Source organism: Podarcis tiliguerta, assembly GCF_965153285.1.
Source record: "Podarcis tiliguerta genome assembly, chromosome: 7".
Lineage (NCBI taxonomy): Eukaryota > Metazoa > Chordata > Lepidosauria > Squamata > Lacertidae > Podarcis > Podarcis tiliguerta.
The window spans coordinates 3,051,731-3,076,392 of NC_139540.1; the positions used below are offsets into that span (position 1 = coordinate 3,051,731).

General features: G+C 46.8%; 1 protein-coding gene across 2 annotated transcripts in view; it reads right to left on the reverse strand.

The window, feature by feature from the left end:
- NAPRT (nicotinate phosphoribosyltransferase) overlaps positions 1–24,370 on the reverse strand; it is a 34,474-nt gene extending 10,104 nt beyond the window's left edge. The window contains exons 1-9 of one of the 2 annotated variants that reach the window (XM_083449056.1): positions 24,004–24,370; positions 17,306–17,433; positions 15,956–16,038; positions 14,028–14,158; positions 11,797–11,912; positions 10,638–10,831; positions 4,951–5,091; positions 2,262–2,346; positions 232–312 (exon numbers count right to left, since the gene is read on the reverse strand). In XM_083449056.1, coding sequence (XP_083305182.1) covers positions 232–312; positions 2,262–2,346; positions 4,951–5,091; positions 10,638–10,831; positions 11,797–11,912; positions 14,028–14,158; positions 15,956–16,038; positions 17,306–17,433; positions 24,004–24,247 — 1,203 coding nt within the window. In that variant the 5' untranslated portion in view covers positions 24,248–24,370. The remainder of the gene's footprint in view (positions 1–231; positions 313–2,261; positions 2,347–4,950; positions 5,092–10,637; positions 10,832–11,796; positions 11,913–14,027; positions 14,159–15,955; positions 16,039–17,305; positions 17,434–24,003) is intronic. The other variant, XM_083449057.1, reaches the window with a different exon arrangement.
- Between the last annotated feature and the right edge of the window lie 292 nt (positions 24,371–24,662).

The window sequence follows — 24,662 nt, forward strand, 5'->3', positions numbered from 1 at the left end:
GAAGACAGAAGTGCCTGGAGTGCTCTGGTCCAGGGGGTCACGAAGAGTCGGACAAGACTAAACAACAACATCATCATCACACCAGCAGGCTCATAAAGGTTTCTCTCTTTCCCCCTCTGTTAATCATTAGAGGATAGATTTGACCCAAACTGCAGAGCCCAAGAGATTCTGGCCCTGCAAGCACGTCCTTACCTTGTAATTACCTTGCATTACCTGCAAGAGCTGGCTTACCTTGTAGACGCAGCCCAGGGACGGCTGAAGCGTGCACGTCACCAGGTGAGTGCCCACGCCAATCATGTCTATTTCATTCCCCTGGCAAGAAGACACAGCAAAAGAGAACAATTGAGTTGTCCGCCCTCGGCTAATGGGCATCGCAGGCGCTTCTCTGCGTCCCACACAGCAGCCAGCCGCCTCGGGAACATGCCGAAACTCTCAGAAACTCAAAAGGAGGTCAGTTTCAACGCCTTCTCCTGCCACGAAAAAGAGCTGGCAGAGTAAAAGTTAGAACAGCTTGCTCTAAACAGACCAGAGGCCCTCAGCTCTCAGCCTAGTCATAATTGCTACTTTGGAAAAATAATTAGGTTTTGAAAGATGGCTCAGAAGCCAATGGAATGAAGAAACAAATAAATAAAAGCATCACACCCTCAGCCTTCCCCCGATCATCTGCAAAAAGGGGAGAATCATATTTATTTACGTTTTAGACCACTTTATATTATGAAAAGAATCACAGAGCAGCTCGCGAAACACTGTAAAGCAACATGCTGTTCAGAAAGCTGGTATGTGTTTTAATCTTTTTTCAGACTATCGCTATTTTAACTTTTCGAAAGCCTTACATTATTTTCAGTTTTTCTCATTGGTAAATGATTCATTTTACCGCTCTGAGGTTTGCTTGTGGTTTACAATCAAGCTGATGGTGTTGTTTTGCTGAGTGTGGAGACGTCGTGCCAAAGGGGAGTTTGTGCAGACAGGCAGCTTACGCACTGCGACAAAGGAGTTTTGGCAGCAAGAAGACCCTCTCCTGGGCTCAAGGGAGAGAAACGCATTCCACTGGACTCAGTATACATGCAGGATGCTGCTTTTAATAGCTGCCATCCTGCAAGCATCCTGCCAACCTGGCAGTTCGAAAGCACGTCAAAGTGCAAGTAGATAAATAGGTACCACTCCGGCAGGAAGGTAAACGGCGATTCCGTGCGCTGCTCTGGTTCGCCAGAAGCAGCTTAGTTATGCCGGCCACATGACCCGGAAGCTGTATGCCGGCTCCCTCGGCCAGTAAAGAGAGATGAGCGCCGCAACCCCAGAGTCAGCCATGACTGGACCTAACGGTCAGGGATCACTTTACTTTTACATTTATCCTGCAAGCGAAGAGCCATCTTCAAAGTCTTGCATGGGGAATCTACTTAATCGCTAGACTTTTGAGGGTGAAACCGCTGTATCACCCTGCACGACTCAGAAAAATGGAAATCTTCGTCTTGCCGGCTGAGGGATGACCCAGAAAGGACCACGATAGCTACTACTGCAATGCGCTCTATGTGGGGCTACCTTTGACGGTGACCCGGAAACTACAACTAATCCAGAATGCGACAGCTAGACTTGTGACTGCGAGCGGCCGCTGAGACCATATAACACCGGTCCTGATAGACTTACAATGGCTCTCAGTACATTTCCGAGCACAATGCAAAGTGTTGGTGCTGACCTTGAAAGCCCTAAATGGCCTCGGCCCAGTATATCTGAAGGAGCATCTCCACCTCCATTGTTCAACCCGGACACGGAGGTCCAGCTCCTAGGGCCTTCTGGCCGTTCCCTCACTGTGAGAAACAAAGCTACAGGGAACCAGGCAGAGGGCCTTCTTGGTGGTGGCGCCTGCCCTGTGGAATGCTCTCCCATCAAATGTCAAGGAAATAAAAAACTATCTGACTTTTAGAAGACATCTGAAGGCAGCCCAGTTAAGGGAAGTTTTTAATGTTTGATGCTTTATTGTGCTTTTAATATTTTGTTGGAAGCCGCCCAGAGTGGCTGGGGAAACCCAGTTCGATGGGTGCGGTATAAATAATAAATGATTATTAAATTAATAATACTGAATGTCTGCGATCTCTTTTCTTTACCTGGCCAGGCCAAACTTTTACAGGGCTTCCTTGGAGCGCCGAATAATTTGAGCTATGCTGCTGCCGGTAATTATTGCTATTACCTGCTGCAATTATTTGCTCGCAGAGAGTCTCCCCGTCCCACGCACCAACCTTGAGCAAGAGCAAGCATGTCCTCACCTCCTGAGAGAGCTCCCGGAGGTTCTCTTCGCTGACGTCGTTGCTCACGGCGATGGGGACCGCTTCAAACCAGGGGACCTGAAAGCTGGATGGCAAGACAAGCAAAAAAGGAGTGTGAGGACATCACAAGCAGGGTGGATAAAAATCATTTATAATATATACATATACATATCTTTAACATGGAACATCACCACAAGAGAATAATCATGGAAGCCATCGAGATAGAGAAACACCCTCACAACATGAACAAGCGTGACGACACATCCCGCTTGCCAGACATCTGGAAATTAGCCCTCCCCACAAAATCTGACACCAGATCCAGAGGCACACAGAACGCCATCACCAATCAACCACACCAGACCCAAACCCAGACCCTCTCCACAGATAAATTACAGACACCATCCAGTAGCCAAACCAGGGTGGCACCTCCGGATGCTGCACCCCCCTGCAATCCCTACACAGATCTGGCTGGCACAGGCCACAAAACCACAGCTCGCCCCTATACACGAAGCCAAGCCAGAGCACAACCAAGTGCAGTACAGCCATCTTCTCAGAAAAACTCTTCACAAAGTTCAAGAGTTCAAGACACGAAGGCTTTAGCAACTAATCCACACCTAATGACCCACCTAAGTGGGATTCAGGAAATCACTCAAGAAATCACTCAAGATATCCCTCAAGTAATTAAGGAACAAAAGAAGAAAAGGCACACTAGCCTGGGAACCTCCTCTCTGCCCAGAACATTGGAGGCTATACACCACACCTCCTCAACAGTATTTATAGGAACTCAAACACTGAGATCCTGCTCTGTTCCAGTAACAAGAAGCCGAAAGCACCAGCCTGAAGATGACGAGTGAGACCTCGTCGAAACGTCGCCTAGACACCCCAACTTTTACACGGGAAGACACCCGAGGACACCAAAACCTGCATATATATAATATTATATATAATATAATAATATAATATATTTTTTATACCCCGCCCATCTGGCTGTGTTTCCCCAGCCACTCTGGGCAGCTTCCAACAGAACACTAAAATACAATAACCTATTAAACATTAAAAGCTTCCCTAAACAGGGCTGCCTTCAGGTGTCTTCTAAAAGTTTGGTAGTTATCTTTCTCTTTGACATCTGGTGGGAGGGCGTTCCACAGGGCGGGTGCCACTACTGAGATGGCCCTCTGCCTGGTTCCCTGTAGCTTTGCTTCTCGCAGTGAGGGAACCGCCAGAAGGCCCTTGGTACTGGACCTCAGTGTTCGGGCAGAACGATGGGGGTGGAGATGCTCCTTCAGGTATACTGGGCTGAGGCCATTTAGGGCTTTCAAGGTCAGCACCAACACTTTGAATTGTGCTCAGAAACGTACTGGAAGCCAATGAAGGTCTTTCAGGACCGGTGTTATGTGGTCTTGGCGGCCGCTCCCAGTCACCAGTCTAGCTGCCGCATTCTGGATTAGTTGTAGTTTCCGGGTCACCTTCAAAGCTAGCCCCATGTAGAGCGCATTGCAGTAGTCCAAGCGAGAGATAACCAGAGCATGCACCACTCTGGCCAGTCACAGGAGAAGCAAAAGAAATCTAGAGATGGACCTGAGTTTGGCTGGAATCAGGCCTTGATCCCTTTAGGGAGGTATTCTTATATGCAATGGCCACAGCTCAGACTTTGGTGGCAAAGGGGTGGAAGGAACAAGAAGCCCCGACAATAACAAACTGGCATTACAAGCTACAAGAATTTGCTGAAATGGCACAATCAACAAATACCCTGAGAGGCAATTCAAAACAAAGATTTATGGAAAAGTGGGATAGATATAAAACATATACTCAAAAAGATAGTAAAGGTTTGCTATCTATGCTAGCATTTGATTGACGTTGGAGCGAGACTGAGAAATAAGACTAGGAGCACATATTGATATAGGAATGTATTAGATAATGTGTAAAGAAATATACAATAATAAGAGTACATTCATTTGTAAAAAAGGAATATACAACGGGAAAGACAGGAAGTCTAGTGTGTTGGTATGTATATGATTTTGGGGGGGAAATTGTTTTTGTTTTTTCTCTTTGTTCTTTTTTTTTGGTTTCATTTTCGTTCTAGGTATATACAATTTGTATATAATTTTTGCATACATGTTGGAAATTATATTATAGTAAGTCCTGTAATGTCACATCACAATGTTTACCGATGTAATATAAGAACTTTAACAAATAAATATAGTGGTGCCTCGCAAGACGAAATTAATTCGTTCCGCGAGTCTCTTCGTCTAGCGGTTTTTTCGTCTTGCGAAGCAACCCTATTAGCGGCTTAGCGGATTAGCGCTATTAGCGGTTTAGCAGCTATTAGCGGCTATTAAAGGCTTAAGGGATTAGCGGATTAGCTGCTAAAAGGCTATTAGCGGTTTAGCGGCTTAGAAAAAGAGGGTGGGGAGTGAAAAAAAATCTCAAGACTCGCAAGACATTTTCGTCTTGCGAAGCAAGCCCATAGAGAAATTTGTCCTGCGAAGCGCATTGAAAAACGGAAAACCCTTTCGTCTAGCGGGTTTTCCGTCTTGCGAGGCATTCGTCTTGCGGGGTACAACTGTAAAATGCAAAGTTTTTAAAAAAAGAATCAGGCCTTGATCCGCAGCCATCAGCTCCCCAGTAACATCTCCGCCTGGAAAGGTCAAATTTGGGGGGATGTGAGAGGAAAAAGCCGCACACTCACTGTTTGCTGCAGGTGCGAAACACTCGCCGTATCTCCACCGACTGCTTGGCCAGGTCCCCGCTGTCCAGGCGGACGCCAATGACTCGGTAGCCCAGCTCGTTCAGCGCCAGGGCGACAGCACAGAAGTTCGGGATGCCGCTCCTGTGGGCAGGGAAGGGGTTGCAAGAAACCGTAAGGGGGGTGGAAGATTGGCAAATCCTAAGGGAAAAATATCTGCAGCCAGCAAAAGCGACTGGAAGGGTAAGAGGCCAACCAAAACAAAAAGTCTACAGTGGTACCTCGGGTTAAGTACTTAAGCCGTTCCGGAGGTCCCTACTTAACCTGAAACTGTTCTTAACCTGAAGCACCACTTTAGCTAATGGGGCCTCCTGTTGCTGCCGCGCCGCCGGAGCACAATTTCTGTTCTCATCCTGAAGCAAAGTTCTTAACCCGAGGTAATATTTCTGGGTTAGCAGAGTCTGTAACCTGAAGTGTATGTAACCCGAGGTACCACTGTATAAGGATTGGGGAATCTTTAAAGAATATTTAGAAAACTATGGAATAAAAGGAAACATCTTGGCAGAATCAGACTGATCCCTGTATTGTATAACTATAAGTTCGTAGGGAGGTAAAAAGAAACTATATAAGAAATATGTAACTGTGCGGTATAAAGTAATGGATAGATAAAGTACAGTGAGATTAATTGGAAATCAGTTTTTAAATTCTTCTCCATAAGTTTTATAATTGTGTTCAGTATCAGGAGTATATATGATTATAATTAAATCAATATTCCTGTATCTTATTGTGTGGTGGTTTGTTTGATTTTTCTGTTATTTATTTGTTTGTCTGATTGTATGTTTGTTTACTTGTATGTATGTCTGTTTCCTCATAAATGTATCTATTTTAAACTAATAAAGATATGTTTGATTGTACTTTTGTTTACTTGTAGGTACGTCTGTTTCCTCATAAATGTATTTATTTTAAATTAATAAAGATATATATATATATATATTTAAAAAAGAAACTGTAAGGGGAGCCCAGAAATTGGGTGGGATTCCTCCTCAGGTTGCACCAATGTTTGCCATTCAGCTACACTGCACCTGATAATGGAGGTTCCACTCAGTATCACAAGCGGGGCCTGGAAGATAATGTGGCATTGCGTCACCTGCTCGTAAGCGGCTGTCAGGGAACTGCCATCAGTGCCGGAGGGAGAGAGCAAAAGCCAGAGGGATTCCAGAGAGCGTCCCGGGATTGGGAGAGGTAGCCCATCTTCTGGGAGAGAAGAGAATCAGCGTAGCACCCGTGGAGAAGGGGGGCAGATGGGGGAAGCGGCGAGGCGGTCCCATGACTCCTTGCCGGGGACCAGCGGGGAGAGGAGGGGTCCTCCGCGGCCTACGCCCTCCTTGCGCAGAAGGCTTCCACGCAGGGAGAGTGGGCGAAGACTTGGCGTCAAAGAGCTTCTTTGCTGGAAGAAGTTTAAGAAACGCTCACTGACGGATTCTGCCAGCGATTGAGACAGCCACGGGTGATCTTTGTTTGTTTGTTTGTCTTTCTTGTTGTATAAATAAAAAACTTTAAAAAAAAAACACGTGGTGGACTTCTCCAGTAGAAGCCATAGCAGTAAAACGGAAAAATACTCAGGAAAGCTGGCCAACATATAAAATACTTCTAAAAAATGAAGATAACCAAATAAAATTTAAAAACTTTGAGGAAATAAGAGACCACATTTCAGACTGGTTCCAATACCATCAGTTATTTGAAAAATTTAAATCTGACAAACAAAAGGGGTTCTCAACAGAAATTTCCCGATTCGAATCTGATCTTGTAAATTCTAAAAGAAAAACCCTTTCCAAAACTTACCGACTCCTCCTTGACTGGACGGTCAAGGAGGAGGAGGTAACAATGGCAATGGTGAGGTGGTCCCAGGATTTTGGCCACTCAATAACCATGGCCCAATGGGAAAATTTATGGAAGATCAATTGGAAATTCACAAACTGTTACACGATTAGAGAGAACTTTCAAAAAATGCAACATCGATGGTATCTAACGCCATGGAAGCTTTCAAAAATGTATAAAAATGTATCAAGTAATTGTTGGAGATGTGGAGACTCAGGAACATTCTTCCATATGTGGTGGATATGTAGGAAAATACAGGTATTCTGGGAGAGTATACATGCAGAACTGCAAAAAATGCTAAAGATCTCTTTCAATAAAAAACCAGAGGCCTACCTCCTGGGAATAACAGATTTGGATATTCCACAAAAGAGGAAGGGTATCTTTTTATATGCCACGGCGGCAGCAAGAGTTTTGATCGCAGCAAAATGGAAGAGTAATGAAATCCCCTCTATTCAAGATTGGATCCAAAAGCTGACAGAATATGCTGAATTAGATGGTTTATCAGAAAAAATAAAGAATAAATCAAAACAGGAATTTGTTTCAAAATGGGAGGTTTTCAAAGAATATCTGAAAAATAAATATAGTAGTTTAAATTCTGTTGCAGCATTCGAGGAACTTCAGTAATAGTTACAAGGTAGATATAAGAAATTAGATTTAATGAGAATAAGTTTAATTATAAGAAAAAAAATGTGTATTGGCAATAAGTAATATGAATTTGAAGTATGGAATGGACGGGAGGTCGGGTCTTTAGTGTTAAGACCAATAGATGTTTTATTGTCTGTTAAGAATATTATGTGTTTATGGTTATTTTTGTAATTTGTGTATAATTTGGTATTTGTGTTCTTTGTTTGTTTGTTTGTCTTTCTTGTTGTATAAATAAAAAACTTAAAAAAAAAAAAGAGACAGCCACGGGTGAGTGGCTGTCCGGACAGAAAAGGTTCACTTATTATTTAGGTACGCAGTGACAGCAGCTAGAATTTTGATGGCCCAGAAATGGAAACAGGAAGAAATGCCAACAAGGGAAGAATGGAGAATGAAACTGATGGAATATGCAGAAATGGACAAATTAACGGGGAAAATTCGGAACCAATGCGATCAGAGATTCACCGAGGACTGGAATAAATTTACAGAGTATATCAAAAATGTATGTGAGGAGCAATTAACGCTTGTTGGCTTTCAAGAAGCTCTGTGGAAACGATTGATAGAAATGTTGCTTAAAAGATATGATAAGATTAAGATTGTTAAAGCGCAATATAAATTTAAGAAATGTGAGTAATAGTGATAATATGGAAAATTGTCAGTTAGGCTGAGGGAAGTCTAAAAGATGCATATGTTAGAAGTGGAGGTTAAACATGGATGGAATGTATATTGGAAATTGAATAAAAATTAATTATTAAAAAATAAAAAATTAAAAGGTTCACTTAGGCAATCCAGCCAGGTGTTTGCGCCCAGCCGGGGAGATAAGCACCGGCTTACGCACGAGCAACCCCTAGAACCATTACAGCGGCGTATCCCCGGTTCAGGGTTCAAGCTGAACACACCCCTCTTCCAGGATATTACAAGCTGTTTGGGGCTGGAGCATTGCAGGGGTTGGACTAAAAGACCCTCAATGTCTCCTCCAGCAGTATAATTCTACAATTATAAGCAGCGTATTCCCACCGTCCTTTTTTCCAACTGACACCCAACCCTCCACGGCCGCTGAGCCTGCCTTTGTACTTCTGGAGGGCTTGGGTTCAGCCAAGAATGGAAAGAGCTCCCCTCTCGTTTCTTAGTACAGTGATACCTTGGTTCTCAAACATTATCCATTCCAGAAGTCCATTCCAAAACCAAAGCGTTCCAAAACCAAGGTGCGCTTTCCCATAGAAAGTAATGCAAAATGGATGAATCCGTTCCAGACATTTAAAAACAACCCCTAAAACAGCAATGTAACATGGATTTTACTATCTAACAAGACCATTGATCCATAAAATGAAAGCAATGATCTATGTACAGTGGTACCTCGGGTTAAGAACTTAATTCGTTCTGGAGGTCTGTTCTTAACCTGAAGCACCACTTTAGCTAATGGGGCCTCCTGCTGCTGCCGCGCTGCTGGAGCACGATTTCTGTTCTCATCCTGAAGCAAAGTTCTTAACCCGAGGTACTATTTCTGGGTGACCGGAGTCTGTAACCTGAAGCATATGTAACCTGAGGTACCACTGTACCGTACTATAAAACAAATAAGACAGTATTGCAGAGGATAAAAATTAAAATTACCGTATTTTTTTCTTCTTACCTGCACTGATGATAGTCAATGTTTGGATGGGGGGGGCTATCCATTTCCGCAGTCACACAATCAATCAATCAATCAATAGCTGAACTGGGTTCCACACAGTCACAAAAACAAATGAACCGAAAAAGCCTCAAAAACAAAAATGCAAAATAAATAGCAAAAACAAAAGCACCAAACTTAATCCGTTCCGGAAGTCCGTTTGACTTCCGAAATGTTCGAAAACCAAGGTGCAGCTTCTGATTGGTGCAGGTGCCCAGGAAACAATACAGTGGTACCTCGGGTTACATACACTTCAGGTTACAGACTCCACTAACCCAGAAACAGTACCTCAGGTTAAGAACCTTCCTTCAGGATGAGAACAGAAATCGTGCTCCAGCAGCGCGGCAGCAGCAGGAGGCCCCATTAGCTAAAGTAGTGCTTCAGGTTAAGAACAGTTTCAGGTTAAGTACGGACCTCCGGAACGAATTAAGCACTTAACACGAGGTACCACTGTAGTTGACAGCTGCATCGGACGTTCCGCTTCTGAAAAATGTTCAAAAACAGGAACACTTACTTGCGAGTTTTTGGTGTTTGAGAACCAAAGCGTTTGAGTACCAAGGCATTTCAGAACCAAGGTACCACTGTAGTTCTGTTTTGCCTCCAGTCCTGTTGGCACCCACTAGCTGAGCTCGCTATTAGCAGGGTACGATGCTGAATAATACCCTCTAGCAGGGGGCTAAATCTACCCCCCCCCCCGCAAAGCAGCTTCCTCCAGGGGGCACAGAGTAGAAAACAAAGTGCGTTCCAGAAAACCCATTAGCAATCCAATCCCAAACGGAAGGGAGCTGGACAAAGGCCAGTGTCTGGGCTTGCCAAGGCCCATCCCAGCGGTCTTTCTTTTCATTTTCCTTTTAGCTTAGCATGAAACTTCTGATGCTTTTGAATTCTGGTGCTGGAGGAGACTCTTGAGAGTCCCATGGACTGCAAGAAGCTCAAACCTCTCCATTCTGAAGGAAATCAGCCCTGAGTGCTCACTGGAAGGACAGATCCTGAAGCTGAGGCTCCAATACTTAGGCCACCTCATGAGAAGAGAAGACTCCCTGGAAAAGACCCTGATGTTGGGAAAGATGGAGGCCACAAGGAGAAGAGGACGAGTTGGTGGGACAGTGTTCTCTACCAACATGAGTTTGACCAAACTGTGGGAGGCAGTGGAAGACAGAAGTGCCTGGCGTGCTCTGGTCCATGGGGTCACGAAGAGGCGGACACGACTAAACAACAACAACGCAAAGCCCAATGTAACCTCAGATCGTAAGCACTTGGCCTCAGAACAGTGCGGTACAGTGGTTAGAGTGCCAGATCTGAGAAGAGACTGGGGTTCGAATCCCCACCCGGCCACAAAGCTCACTGTGTGTGGCTTTGGGGCTTAGTTCCTGCCTCTCAGCCTAACCTACCTCATAGGGTTGTTGTAAGGATAAAATGAGGGAGGTAAGAGACCCTGGAGAATCAAGGTGGGGTGTGAATGCAGCAAAGAAAAACGAATTTAAGTTTGGAGCGCAGAGCTTACTTCATCACGCAGAAGGTGTCCAAAAGACCCTGGAAGTTTTGTGGGAAGGTGATGGCATAGGAGACGAAGGCAGCCAGCTCCCCACGGTTCACTGTCTCCAGCGGGGCTTGCAGCAGTTCGCAAACCCGGCTCAGCCATGTCTCCACTAAGGACAGAAAGTCCACAGGCTCCTTTCCGTGTCGCGGGATCAGGGTCTGCAGAGAGAAACAGAGGAGCTATCAGAATCCAGGCCCGGTCGCCATCTTGGTATTCTAGCCCGACCACCCAGCGATCTCCTTGGTGCACTTATTCCGTAAAACTTACGCACCGCTCGATTGTTTTGAAAAAAGCAAAAGCCCCAGGTTTACGAAGAGGAGCAAACGGTAGATTTGCAAAAGCAGGAGAAGCAACTCTTTCAAGAAGATAAAATCAACAGTAAGGAAAGGCTAAAAAGATGAGTTGAGAAATAAGACCAAGGGTACATATTGATGTATTAGACAAATGTATTAGACATGTATTAGACAAAATGTAAAGAAATATACAATAATAAGAGTACATTCAATTGTAAAAAAGGAATATACAACAGGATAGACAGGAAGTCCAAAGTGTTGATACGGATACGACTTCGGAATAGTTTTTTGTCCTTGTTCTTCCCCCTCCTCCTTTTTTGTTATCTTTAGGTATATAAAGTTTGTACAGTGGTGCCCCGCAAGACGAATGCCTCGCAAGACGAAAAACTCGCTAGACGAAAGAGTTTTCCGTTTTTTGAGTCGTTCCGCAAGACGAATTTCCCTATGGGCTTGCTTTGCAAGACGAAACGTCTTGCGAGTTCTTGCGAGTTTGTTTCCTTTTTCTTAAAGCCGCTAAGCCGTTAATAGCTGCTAAGCCGCTAAGCCGTTAATAGCAGCTAAGCCGCTAATAGCCGTGCTTCGCAAGACGAAAAAACCGCAAGATGAAGAGACTCGGATTAATTTCGTCTTGCGAGGCACCACTGTACATAATTTTGTATACGTGTTGAAAATTATATAATAAGCATTGTATTGTAATATGATATTCTTTACCGATGCAACATAAGAACGTTAATAGAAATAAAATTGCAAAAAAAGAGGAAAGGCTAAAATGAAAACATTCTACATGCCTCTGCAACCTGTCCCGTCCCCCCCAAAAGAAAAATACTAACCCGCGGGTTCACCTCTGCCAGCGAGGTGAAGGACAAGATGTAAGAATGCGCTACAGTTCCCCGCACTGGAATCCCATAGAGCTTCCCGGCCAGGACGTTGCTGGTAAAATCGAACCCTGGAAGAGAAGGGACTCGTGTCAGGTTTGGGGGGGCTGCATGGTTCCCAGGACCCATTTCCACCAGGCCTTCAGCCGGAACCAAATCGGAAGTGAGCCTCCACAGGTAAGCATGGGCTATCATGCGTCTGGGGGGCCCCCTGGTCCTGAATGGGGTAACTGTGCCCCTGAAGGACCAGGTGAGCAGCCTGGGAGTCATTTTGGACTCACAGCTGTCCATGGAGGCGCAGGTTAATTCTGTGTCCAGGGCGGCTGTCTACCAGCTCCATCTGGTACGCAGGATGAGATCCTCCCTGCCCGCAGACTGTCTCGCCAGAGCAGTGCTCACTCTGGTTATCTCCCGCTTGGACTACTGCAATGCGCTCTATGTGGGGCTACCTTTGAAGGTGACCTGGAAACTGCAATTAATCCAGAATGCGGCAGCTAGACTGGTGACTGGGAGTGGCCGCCGAGACCACATAACACCGGGGCTGAAAGACCTACATTGGCTCCCAGTACGTTTCCGAGCACAATTCAAAGTGTTGGTGCTGACCTTTAAAGCCCTAAACGGCCTCAGTCCAGTATACCTGAAGGAGCGTCTTCACCCCCATCGTTCAGCCTGGACACTGAGGTCCAGTGCTGAGGGCCTTCTGGTGGTTCCCTCACTGCGAGAAGTGAGGTTACAGGGAACCAGGCAGAGGGCCTTCTCGGTAGTGGCACCTGCCTTGTGGAACGCCCTCCCAGAAGATGTCAAGGAGATAAACAACTACCTGACTTTTAGAAGACATCTGAAGGCAGCCCTCTTTAGGGAAGCTTTTAATGTTTGATGCTGCATTGTTTTTAACACTTGATTGGGAGCTGCCCAGAGTGGCTGGGGAAACTCAGCCAGATGGGAGGGGTATAAATAAATTATTATTATTATTATTATTATTATTATTATTATTATTATTATTATCATCATCATCATCATCTCTCTCTTAGCTGAAATCACACAAGTTGACTGCGATCGCAATGTACTGTTTTCACCCATGTTAAGCAGTAGAAAGAAAGGAGGAAGGAAAAGTCTTCATAAGAGGGGCAGCCGTCGGGTCTTGAGGTACGGCTTGAAGACTTTGGGGTTTTGGTCTCCTTTCTCAGGGTTGTTTATTTAATACAGACATATAAAATTTTGAGAATATATCTGCAAAAAGTCAGCAAGATGCACATAACAAAGGAAAAACAAAAAAAACCTAATTGTGACTGTAACTGTGAATGAGTGATGTTATGAGTGATAATGAGGAACGGCTAAGGGAGCTGGGCATGTTTAGCCTGGAGAAGAGGAGGTTAAGGGGTGATATGATAGCCATGTTCAAATATATAAAAGGATGTCACATAGAGGAGGGAGAAAGGTTGTTTTCTGCTGCTCCAGAGAAGCGGACACGGAGCAATGGATCCAAACTACAAGAAAGAAGATTCCACCTAAACATTAGGAAGAACTTCCTGACAGTAAGAGCTGTTCGACAGTGGAATTTGCTGCCAGGGAGTGTGGTGGAGTCTCCTTCTTTGGAGGTCTTTAAGCAGAGGCTTGACAACCATATGTCAGGAGTGCTCTGATGGTGTTTCCTGCTTGGCAGGGGGTTGGACTCGATGGCCCTTGTGGTCTCTTCCAACTCTATGATTCTATTTTCAGGATTTTAAGGAGGAAGGCTTAAAATCTCAGGAAGAGCAGCTAAAACTAAGGGGACCAAGCTATTTTCTGCTCAGCTCAAGGGCTTCTAAAATGCCCCGAATCCATCAGACTCCATATCCAAACCCAGCCAGCCTGCCCCTTCCTGCTGCAAGTCTCCACCTCAAATCTCCAAGCATCACTCCTCCCCTTACAGTAGGGATGGAGACCCTGTGGCCTTTCTGGACTACAAATCCCATCGTCCTTGACCACTGGCCACCTAAGTTGGAGCTGATGGCAGCTGGAGTCCAGCAACACCCAGAAGTCCCCAGGTGTTTCCCAAACCTGGCTTACGAGCTCTTTGGATCCTCGCGATGTCGGTATGGGCAGAGGCCAAACCCCAAAAGGAAGTCTCTGGTGACAGCAGCAAGGGCAAGGCAGGTGGTGCCGCCTAGTGGCCAGCGAAGGGCAAGTCGCGAGTCAGAACGTACCCCCAACGTACGAATATTTGGAGGCAGAGAGGCCCCCATCTGGTCCCTGCGCACGACGCAGCCCCATCTCCATGAGTTTCTTGTCCGGGCCTGCTATGAGCCGGAATCGGGCAGCGTTCGTAGCGACGAGACTGCAAGGAGGAAAATTCAGGTTGAATATTAACCGATCCTTTTATTGCCTTCCAACACAGCAGAGGGTTTCCTTAATGCACTGCTGGGATTTTCCTAGGAGCAATTTCTTCTTTGATCTCGGATGCAAGTGCACATTAGAAAGAGCATCTGCAGCGGTTCTCAATCTGCAGGTCCCCAGATGTTGTTGGACTACAACTCCCATCATCCCTGAGCTCTGGCCTTGCTAGTTAGGGGTGATGGGAGTTGTTGTTCAACAACATCTGGGGACCCACAGGTTGAGAAAGGCTGGTCTAGAGAGAGCAGGACTCCCCAACGTAGTGCCCTCCTGGATGCAGGCCAGAACACGACCCCCATCATCCCTGACCCACTGGCCCTGCTGGCTGGAGTGATGGGTACTGGAGTCCAATAACATCTGCATGGCTGAGGGACACCAGGTGAAAGGGGGGAAACCTCCAAGAGGGAAAGCATGGCTGGGCTGTGTGTTCGATCCAGAAAACCTGTTTTCCTAAAGTTCGGATGGACTAATGTTTGAATGCGCCCTTCCTGTTCTCCACACAGCCCCACAAAATCCTCCATGCATCTCTAGATAGACATTTGCGTCCAATTATGACATCTCCGGGGACGCAGGTGGTGCTGTGGGTTAAACCACAGAACCTAGGACTTGCCAATCAGAAGGTTGGCGGTTCGAATCCCCACGACGGGGTGAGCTCCCGTTGCTCGGTCCCAGCTCCTGCCAACCTAGCAGTTTGAAAGCACTTCAAAGTGCAAGTAGATAAATAGGTACCGCTCTGGCGGGAAGGTAAACGGCGTTTCTGTGCGCTGCACTGGTTTGCCAGAAGCGGCTTAGTCATGCTGGCCACATGACCCGGAAGCTGTACGCCAGCTCCCTCGGCCAGTAAAGCGAGATGAGCGCCGCAACCCCAGAGTCGGCCATGACTAGACCTAACAGTCAGGGGTCCCTTTACCTTTATGACATCTCCAGTCCTTTGGAAAATGCGCTGCCCCCCAGGCCTAACGGAAGCCTGCTTCACCGGTTGCAAACCCCCACACAGAATTCACAACGGTACTGCAAACAGAGCAATTTTTTAAATGTGCAGAAGCATTGAGCGTTGCCCCCTCTGCTCCAAAGGGCTCCTTTGTCTTCCGCTTGTGGGAAGCGACTTCCGTGTAGGAATCTGGCAACCTGCCAAGCGGCCTCTAGGAGAATTTCCCAGCCACCCCATACCCCCAAGTCCAGAGTCCACAGGGGCGATGTGCACCGATTATAGTCTCAGAGTGACAGATCTGTCAGGAGTTCGGCCTACACTCAAGTAGGACCTTAGCAGAGACACATGCCTGACTGGCATGTTCCCTCCCTCCTGGTCAATCGTTCGGGAGCTTCAAAAGCTTTCTTCTGCCCGAACATCACAGCGACCGATGCCAACCGAGACCGGCACACTTAGGGATCCGCTGAGTTTGCGCACCTTGCGTGACAGAGCTCAGCAACTCAGCATTTTGGCTAATCTTCTTTATTTACATATAAACACACACGGAGCACTGCAACATGGCTGCCTCTCTCTCTAGCATCAGACAGCAAAGAGAAAAAGGACAATAGACCCACTTCACAGTAACACAAACATCCTGTCTCCGTCACTTCCCACTTTGTGGAGTCAAAACATATACCGTCAGGTGAAAGACAACAATCCCATGACTGCAATCAAGGAGCAGGAATTCTAACATGATCCTGCCGTCAATGTCAACCAAAACAAAGAGGCCAAAAGAAAAGCGGTCCTCCGGCCCCTCGCTCACATCCTCACCTGGCGTAGTTCACCAAACACAGCAAGGTGGTCTCTAGAAGCTGTATCACCAGCAAGGGACCTTTCACCTGCAGCACCGGCACCTACAGGAAGGAATTCAGAAACACACCTGTACCACGGACTCCTTTGCAACCAATCAGGACCTGTCATTTTTTCCTACGGTTTTAGAGCACTCCATGCATCACCCCCTACAGGCCTGTGTCTTCTGCATCTCAAGGCACCTTCAGGTGAAGTTTTAAAAGGAAGCACCTTTTGTTAAAAGTACTTAGGTCACAAAGGGCAGAAATGCATACCGTATTTTTCACTCCATAAGACACACTTTTTCCCTCCTAAAAAGTAAGGGGAAATTGTGTGTGCGTCTTATGGAGCAAACGCAGGCGGGAAAAGCCCCCAAGAGCCACACAATCGCTCCACGCGGCTCTTGGGGGCTTTTCCCTGAGGAGAGAGAAGGGACTGACTGGATTTTAGAGGGGGAATGCAAGAAAAAAAAATTTTAAAGGAGCACTGAGCAGAGCCTGGGGTGCATATAGGCTCTGCTCAGAGCTCCCTTTAAAAATATTTTTTTCCTTGCCTTTCCCCTCTAAAAACTAGGTGCGCCTTATGGTCATGTGCGTCTTATGGGGTGAAAAACATGGTGCTTTCCCTCCCCCCCCCCGACTTTGCAGCAAAAAATATTGGTTGTTGTTGAGTCGTTTCGTCGTGTCCGACTCTTCATGACCCCCTGGACCAGAGCAGGCCAGGCACTCCTGTCTTTCACTGCCTCCCGCAGTTTGGTCAAACTCATGCTGGTAGCTTTGAGAACAAAAAATATTGATATATAATCCCTTGTAAGCTCAAAGAGTGTCAGATTAGGACCTGGGAGACAAATCCAGCTATGAAGCTCACCTTGGAGTCAATCATTGCCTCTCAGACTAACCTACCTCACAGGCTTGTTGTGAGGAGTAAATGGGAGGTGGGGGAGAATCTTGAAATCCTTGAAGGAAAAGGTGGCAAATAAATGTAAGAAACAATAATAATATAGCTAGGCAATTTGCAACGTTATAAAAATATATTTTAAAAACCACCACTATTTAAAGCAACACAAATCAATTAGCAAAGATGTTCTGAAATACGAATGCAAACAATTAGCACATGGATTACAATAACCACCACAAGCTGACTAAAACAGACAAATTCAGCAAAGACGATTGGTCCCACCCACCAGATGTGCAAACATGCATTTCCTATCAGGTCTGAAGATGCCTTTGTGTGTGTTGTGTGCGCAATGCGAGAGGTTCTCAATGTACGGCCCCAAACGCCTTTGTCCGATCAACATCTCGCAGGCAGAAACTACTCCTTGGAAACACCCACCCGGGGGAAGACAACGGATCCCTCTGGAGCGGAGGAGACGGAAACTTCGGACGCGTCCACCGTGCGCAGGTAATCGAAGAAAGCTTTCTCCGTAGTAGCAGGAAGGACAGATTCGATATACTCGATGTCTGGAAAGGAAGGATGCACACCAGGAAACAGTGAGCGACAGGGGAAGTTTCCAAGGGACAGTTTGAAGGAAAAGGCACAATGCCCAGAAAAGCTGAAAGCGTTTTTAAAAAACCAAAACTAAGCACCCTTTCGGCTTTCCCAGCTGCTATTTTCTTTAAAATGGTGTTAGCAGAAGCAGGTTTTTATATTGAGCATCACGAAATCAGTCGCTTTAAGGCAGCAACTCCTATGCAACAGAAGCTGGAGAAAACGCACGCTAGATTCAAACCCTGATCAGGAGCAAGGAGTTGGTCCAAGCCTATCAGAGGTGTGAAAAACCTGAGCCTTTAAAATAAGAGATCCACTGACGCTACTTTTTTCTCCAGGTAGCATTTGACTGAGCTGAACAGAGTTAGGATGCCGGTTAGGACCTCCTTGCCCAATCCTGTCACACCTCCAGAAACCCGCACAGCCGTACCTTGGTTTTCGAACAGCCTAGTTCTCAAGCGTTTTGGCTCCCGAACACCAAAAACCCGGAAGTGACTGCTCCGGTTTGCGAACTATTTTTGGAAGCCGAACGTCTGTCAGGGCTTCCGATTGGAGCTTCCGACAGCCAATCAGAAGCCACACTTTGGTTTCCGAACGTTTTGGAAGTCGAATGGACTTCCAGAATGGATTCCGCTCAATTTCCAAGGTACGAATGTATATAAATTGCTAGCTTTTCAATGGGCGAAGGTGTTCCTATTCTCTTAGGCATGTAGGTGTTGATATGGTTGAGTTTTTAGAGGTGATGGTTTTGGTGTTTGCCTTTTGGTTGTGAAGCAAAGGCTCCAATGTTTCTCTTTTTGAATTGACTGTTGTGGAGGAACACTTTTAGCTGATTTGTACATTGTATTTTTGCATTATGGACCTCTTGCTAATTCTCTTCCGAGATTCTGTTACAGCAAAGAGCAGCAAAATGAACAAGCACATATACAAGGGACAGGTGTTTTGGAGGTCCTTCTTGACCTGTTTGGAAAAGCATTATAGTGAAATGAAATCGCGGGCAGCATTAGAGATGGGAGCAGAGGGAGAAAAATGATGAATTGTATTAGAGAGATTTCTGTAATAGATAAGAGTCTGATACATGAACCTGGAGGTGTGGGTCAGAAGTCAGTTTACAAAGCAAAGTTGTTATTGTTATTAGTTTTCAATTACAATGATCCAATAATAGCCTCATTATAACAATGCCAGATTATAATACAATTACTAATACCAATCATTCAGAGGCCAAATTATAAAATTTAGCTGGGCCCCCACGTGCTAGTATTGATGGTTTGATGATTTACTTTATCCCTGCATTCCAAAATCTTATTACGTAATTTCAATTATAACAATCCCTTATAGAGCAACTGCAATATTAACAACTCCCGTTCGTATTGACACATTAAATGATCTCAGCAATGTAATTATTTGATTTGAAGTCAAATTGTGAAATTTTAGAAATAAAAAATTATAATACCTAAAACCATGGGGACGAGTGCTCTCAGACGCACAAAAAACCCACAATAACACACACACCCTAAATACTTTCAGAAGGTCTCCGTTTACCAGGCCTTCATTGTTTTTTTTAATCTGTTCTGTTTGCAAAACTCAGCCTCATTATTTCTACTCATCCTTGGCCCTGGGCTTTGTTAACAACGTCCAGTCAACAACAGCCCAAACCACAAAGGGAAGAAACTCGTGCTGGGATGTGATGCAAACGGCAGAAGGACAAATCCCAGCTGAATCACAATGTGAAGCTGCGAGCAGTGATGAAGATTCGGGGGAATCAGGGCAGGCAGAAGAAAGCACTGCTTGCAGCACAGAGTTAAACTGTGGAACTCCCTGCCACAGGAGGCAGGGAGGGCCAGCAAACCTACCGTATTTTTCGCTCCATAAGACACACTTTTTTCCTCCTAAAAAGTAAGGGGAAATGTATGTGGCTCCATTTCTGGCCCTGCCCTCTTGCCCAGGCCTCCATTGTTGAATGTTCTGCAGACTGTTTGCTCCCCCAGCAACGTGTGACTGGCTGATTAGATTATCTGTCTGGAAGCTGTAGAAACAGCTCCCTTTCCTTTCCTAAAGAAGCTGCAGAACTTTTTCCTTTTGCAAAGTAATGAAGGAATGGGTTTCTGTGTAGTAAGTTTAAAACTGACTCAAACCCCCCCCCTTTTGTTCTTTCAAAAGAGAGCACTTTTAAATGCGTAAAACTTGAGCTGTTGAGCAAAAACATAAACAAGCTCTCTCCTTTATCAGTCACAGCAAGGGATGGCCTTGGCTCTCTAGGGGAACAAAGAAAACACGTCAGAACTTTATCTTATGTGCTGACCACAAAATACGCGCAAGACCGATGTCTGGGGAAAACGGCAAAAGCGTGTTCCCGGAGATGGTGACCTCGTCCCAGATAGAGGAGGAAGAGGAAGATCCTTTTATGGTCAGAAGTACAGGAAGGAAGATCCTTTTATGGTTGAGAGTACCGGAGCAGGAACATATGTGATGTCAACCTGCGTACGTAGGCCGACGTGGTTGGGCTCCTAGGGGAGGAGTGAGAGGGTGCCTGGAGGATATATAAACTGCATGAAACCTGTCATTTCTTTGTACTTGCTGTGGACTCACCACGCAGGTGCCTTCTGCTATCCGGAGAGCAGAATAAACTCTTTCTTTGAACCAACCTCGGTGTCATTTTAACTTCCTTCCTCCTGTCCCAGAGCAACGCAGACCCAATCGGTGAACTCCAATAAGGCTACAGTAAGCTCAACAACTTTGAGCTGATCCTCAAAAAGGGGGCTTTTCCCCTTTGCTGCACGACTGTGAGCTGATCCCCCCAAAAAACAGGGCTTTCCCCCTTTCCTCCCCTAAAAACTAGGTGCGTCTTATAGTCAGGTTCATCTTATGGGGTGAAAAATACGGTGCATGGCTTGAAAAGAGGACTGGAAGAATTCACGGAGGAGATGGCTATGGATGGCTGCTTAGCCAGGATGGCTACGCTCTACCTCCACAGTTGGAGGCAGGGATGCTTCTGAATACCTGTTGCTGGAAACCGCAGGAGGGGAGAGATGCTCGTGAGCTTGGGTACCACTTTCCTACAGGCCACTGTGAGAACAGGATGCTGGACTAGACGGGCCGCTGACCTGACTCAGCAGGCCCTTCTGATGTTCTTATGAACCAGGAAGACGTCTCTGTGTAATGTGGAGGAGCCACATGGGCATGTATCCCACCTGTCCCTCCCTCTCTTCCTTAGAGGACCCTCGTACCTATGGGACCACCTGTCCCGTGGGTCTGCCCCGCGGAGGACCTTAAGGTCCATAAATAGAAACACCCTAGAGGTCCCTAAGAAAGCCAGATTAGCCTCAACCAGAGGCAGGGCCTTTTCAACACTGGCCCCGGCCTGGTGGAACGCTCTGCCTCATGAGACCAGGGCCCTGCAGGATCTGATTTCTTTCCGCAGGGCCTGTAAGACAGAGTTGTTCCGCCTGGCCTTTGGCTTGGAATCAACTTGATTCCCTCACCCTCTTTCCTTTCTCCTTCTGTGATGGAACTCCTATTTGGGGACTTCCCTGGCTTTTTTCTGGCCCACATAGGACCAGTCTGGACAGCTGGCCCTGGTGAAGACTTGACGTTTTCAACCCCCCCCCAAAAAAAGTTTTTGATTTGAGTTCCTACTGAAATAAGGCTGCATTTCAATGTATTTTAATCTTGTTTTTAAGTTGTATTTCAATCGTTTCATACTGGTGTTAGCTGCCCTGAGCCCGGTCTTGGCTGGGGAGGGCGGGGTATAAATAAAATGTAATAACAACAACAACAACAACAACAACAACAACAACAGTGAGCCGGCCCGCTGGTAGAAAAGTTTGCTGACCCCTGCTCTAGAGCCACAGGATGACAACGGGGACTCCGGCATCAGGCTGCACGGTGTGAACAAGTAGTAGTAGTAGTATTAGGAATAATAATAATAATTAATTATTATTATTATTATTATTAATGCCCTGTCCATCTGGCTGGGCTTCCCCAGCCACTCTGGACGGCTTTCAACAAACTATTAAAATACACTAATGCATCAAACATTAAAAGCTTCCCTAAACAGGGCTGCCTTCAGAACAAGAACTTGCCATGACAGAGTCACTGGTGAAACATCATCCGTGCAGGGGGTGGATTGCAGGGGGTTGGACTAGATGACCCCATGGGGCCCTTCCAACTCTAAGATTCTATGTTAGAAAAACAACAATTTCATTATTTTATTACACATACCCACCCCATCGGTCTGGGTTGCCCCAGCCACTCTGAGTTGTTTGTTTGCCACACACACAAAAACATAATAAAACATCAAATATTAAAAACAAAAATATGAAAAGGTTTTTTTGATGCCTGGCTGGCAGGAAGGACCACAAACAAACAGAAAAGATATATAAAGCATATAATAAATGAGTATGGTTGGTTGGGGGAGAAAATCTGTTTAAGATACAGTGGTACCTCGGGTTACATACGCTTCAGGTTACAGACTCTGCTAACCCAGAAATAGTACCTCAGGTTAAGAACTTTGCTTCAGGATGAGAACAGAAATTGAGCTCCGGCAGTGAGGTGGCAGCAGGAGGCCCCATTAGCTAAAATGGTGCTTCAGGTTAAGAACAGTTTCAGGTTAAGAACAGACCTCCAGAACAAATTAAGTTCTTAACCCGAGGTACCACTGTAATACACAGAATATTCTGTTGAACTGATACTGGACTAAGTCTGTAAGCAAAGTCTGAGATACCACTTTCAAAGAGTGATAATTTTCTGGTGTTTTTAGATGAATGGGTGATCAGGATTTTAACTCGTTCCACAAGGCTGTGACAGAGATGGAGAATTGGTTAGGTGTCACAGGAGATAAAGGCATAATTATGTACACACACAAACAGCCTTCGCTGCGTAGCTGGACTCATTCCTGTCTCCCACGCCCAAATTTCAGTCAGGCACAGCCTCTTCTCCCCTCTTCTCTTTTGCCGCCTCCATTCCCAGTTCCAAGTTACGGAAACTTACAGGGAGCAGGTTCTTTCTCCCCTACTGATCAAAGGTTAGCTGGGAAAGGTGCCAGAAGCCCAGTGACATCAGGAAATATCTGCAAAGCCCAGGGAAATGCCTTTACACTCTGGCCAAGTAAATGTTTCACTTAGCACATGGTCTGGCGTCTGCCAAATGGGAAAATGTCAGGCCACACTTGAAAAAGAGCTGGAGAGGAAAACACGGGGGATCAGGGCCACAGAGGTCACATGCTCTGCTTCCACAGTGGGAAGCAGCAATGATTCTGAGTTGCTGGAAACCACAGGAAATGAATTTTCTTCTTGTGCTGAAATCCTATTTCTGGGTTTCCCATAACAGCATCTTGTTGGCCACTATGAGAGCAGAATGCTGGACTGGATGGGCCATTGGCCTGATCCTGCAGGCTCTTATGTCCTCCCTCCACTTCCACTTCCCCCTCCCCAATTCCTCTGTCATTTTTCTCGCATCAAATTTTAGATTGTATCTTCCTCAGGGCAGGGACTCGTGCACCAGGCACTAAATAAATACCTTCACCTAAACTAAAGGGTAAAGGGACCCCTGACCATTAGGTCCAGTCGTGGCCAACTCTGGGGTTGCGTCGCTCATCTCGCTTTTTTGGCCAAGGGAGCCGGCGTACAGCTTCCGGGTCATGTGGCCAGCATGACTAAGCCGCTTCTGGTGAACTAGAGCAGCGCACGGAAACGCCGTTTACCTTCCCGCCGGAGCGGTACCTATTTATCTACTTGTACTGGTGTGCTTTTGAACTGCTAGGTTGGCAGGAGCAGGGACCGAGCAACGGGAGCTCACCCCGTCGCGGGGATTCAAACTGCCGACCTTCCGATTGGCAAGCCTTAGGCTCAGTGGTTTAGACCACAGCACCACCCGTGTCCCTTCACCTAGACTTTAATAATAATAATAAAGTTTGTTATTTATATGCCACCCATCAGACTGGCCGCAGCAAATTTAAAAATTCTGCATGCATTCTGACCTCTTTTGCAAGATCAGCTCCTGCATGTGCTGCGAAAACATGCAGCCTTCTGAGTTAAGTCCTAAGGGAAAAGGGAGTCCATTACCCAGCTATGTGAATAGCAGATGTGGACCCTGCAATGTTGCTCTCAACACAGCTGAGAATTAGCTCCCTTCACTTGGCAGGACAATCCTGCAACCCAGGAAGTCAGACCAGCCCCAGGAGAGCCATACGCTCAACACACAAGCCAGTCGCTCCACAAAGCAGTTCAACCACCTTCTTCGGACCTCACAAATTAGGAAGGTTACCTAATTCGGAGCGCAACCCGAAAATATTTAAGCTGAAGCGTATTCATCCCGAGGTATGACGGCATTCTGTTGGAAGCCGCCCAGAGTGGCTGGGAAAACCCAGCCAGATGAGCGGGGTATAAATAATAAATTATTATTATTTCTTCCCCGCCTCCTCCCCCCATCGATCGGTTCAGCTGCGCGGCTGCCTGGAGCGCGGAGTCTCTGGCCACGTGCAGAGTGCTTCCCTGGGAAGCAGACCCGCGCCCCCTGCGCCCTCGCAAAGTCTGTGCGCTCACCTGCCGGGGAGAATCGGAAGGCGCGCAGGAAGGCGAGGCACTCGGCCAGGCCGGCGCTGAGCGCGAAGGCGCCCTGGAAGGGGCATCGGCGGAAGAAGAGCTCGAAGGCGGCCGCCTCGCGGTGCCGCCCGCTCCGCCAGTAGCCGTACGCCATGGTGAACTGGTAGAGGTCGGTGAGCAGCGCCAGAGACCCGCGGCGCCACGGCGGAGGCGCCTCCGCGCCGGGGGAACCCGGCTCGCCCATGGCACCCAGACGCGCCCGCTGCTGCGCCCTGTGCGCCCTCGGAGGCGCGCCGAGGACACCAGGATCCGGAGTCCCGCGGCGGCGCTCGGCTGCCCCACGTGCCAAGGGGGCAGCCCTGGGCGGGGCGGCAGGAGGGCAGGCGCCGCCTCCCCCCGAAGGCGCCTGGGAGATGTAGGCCGAGGGCAAGCGGCTGGAGTGCGCACGCCAGACACGGGGAGGGATCGCGGTGCATGCAGTCCCCTCTCCATCCCCTTGCAAGCTCTTTGCGGGTCAGCAGAGGAGGAATACCGCGAGCCATCAAGCACCCCACCCAGATTTGTTGTTGTTGTTTAGTCGTTCAGTCGTGTCCGACTCTTCGTGACCCCATGGACCAGAGCACGCCAGGCACTCCTGTCTTCCACTGCCTCCCGCAGTT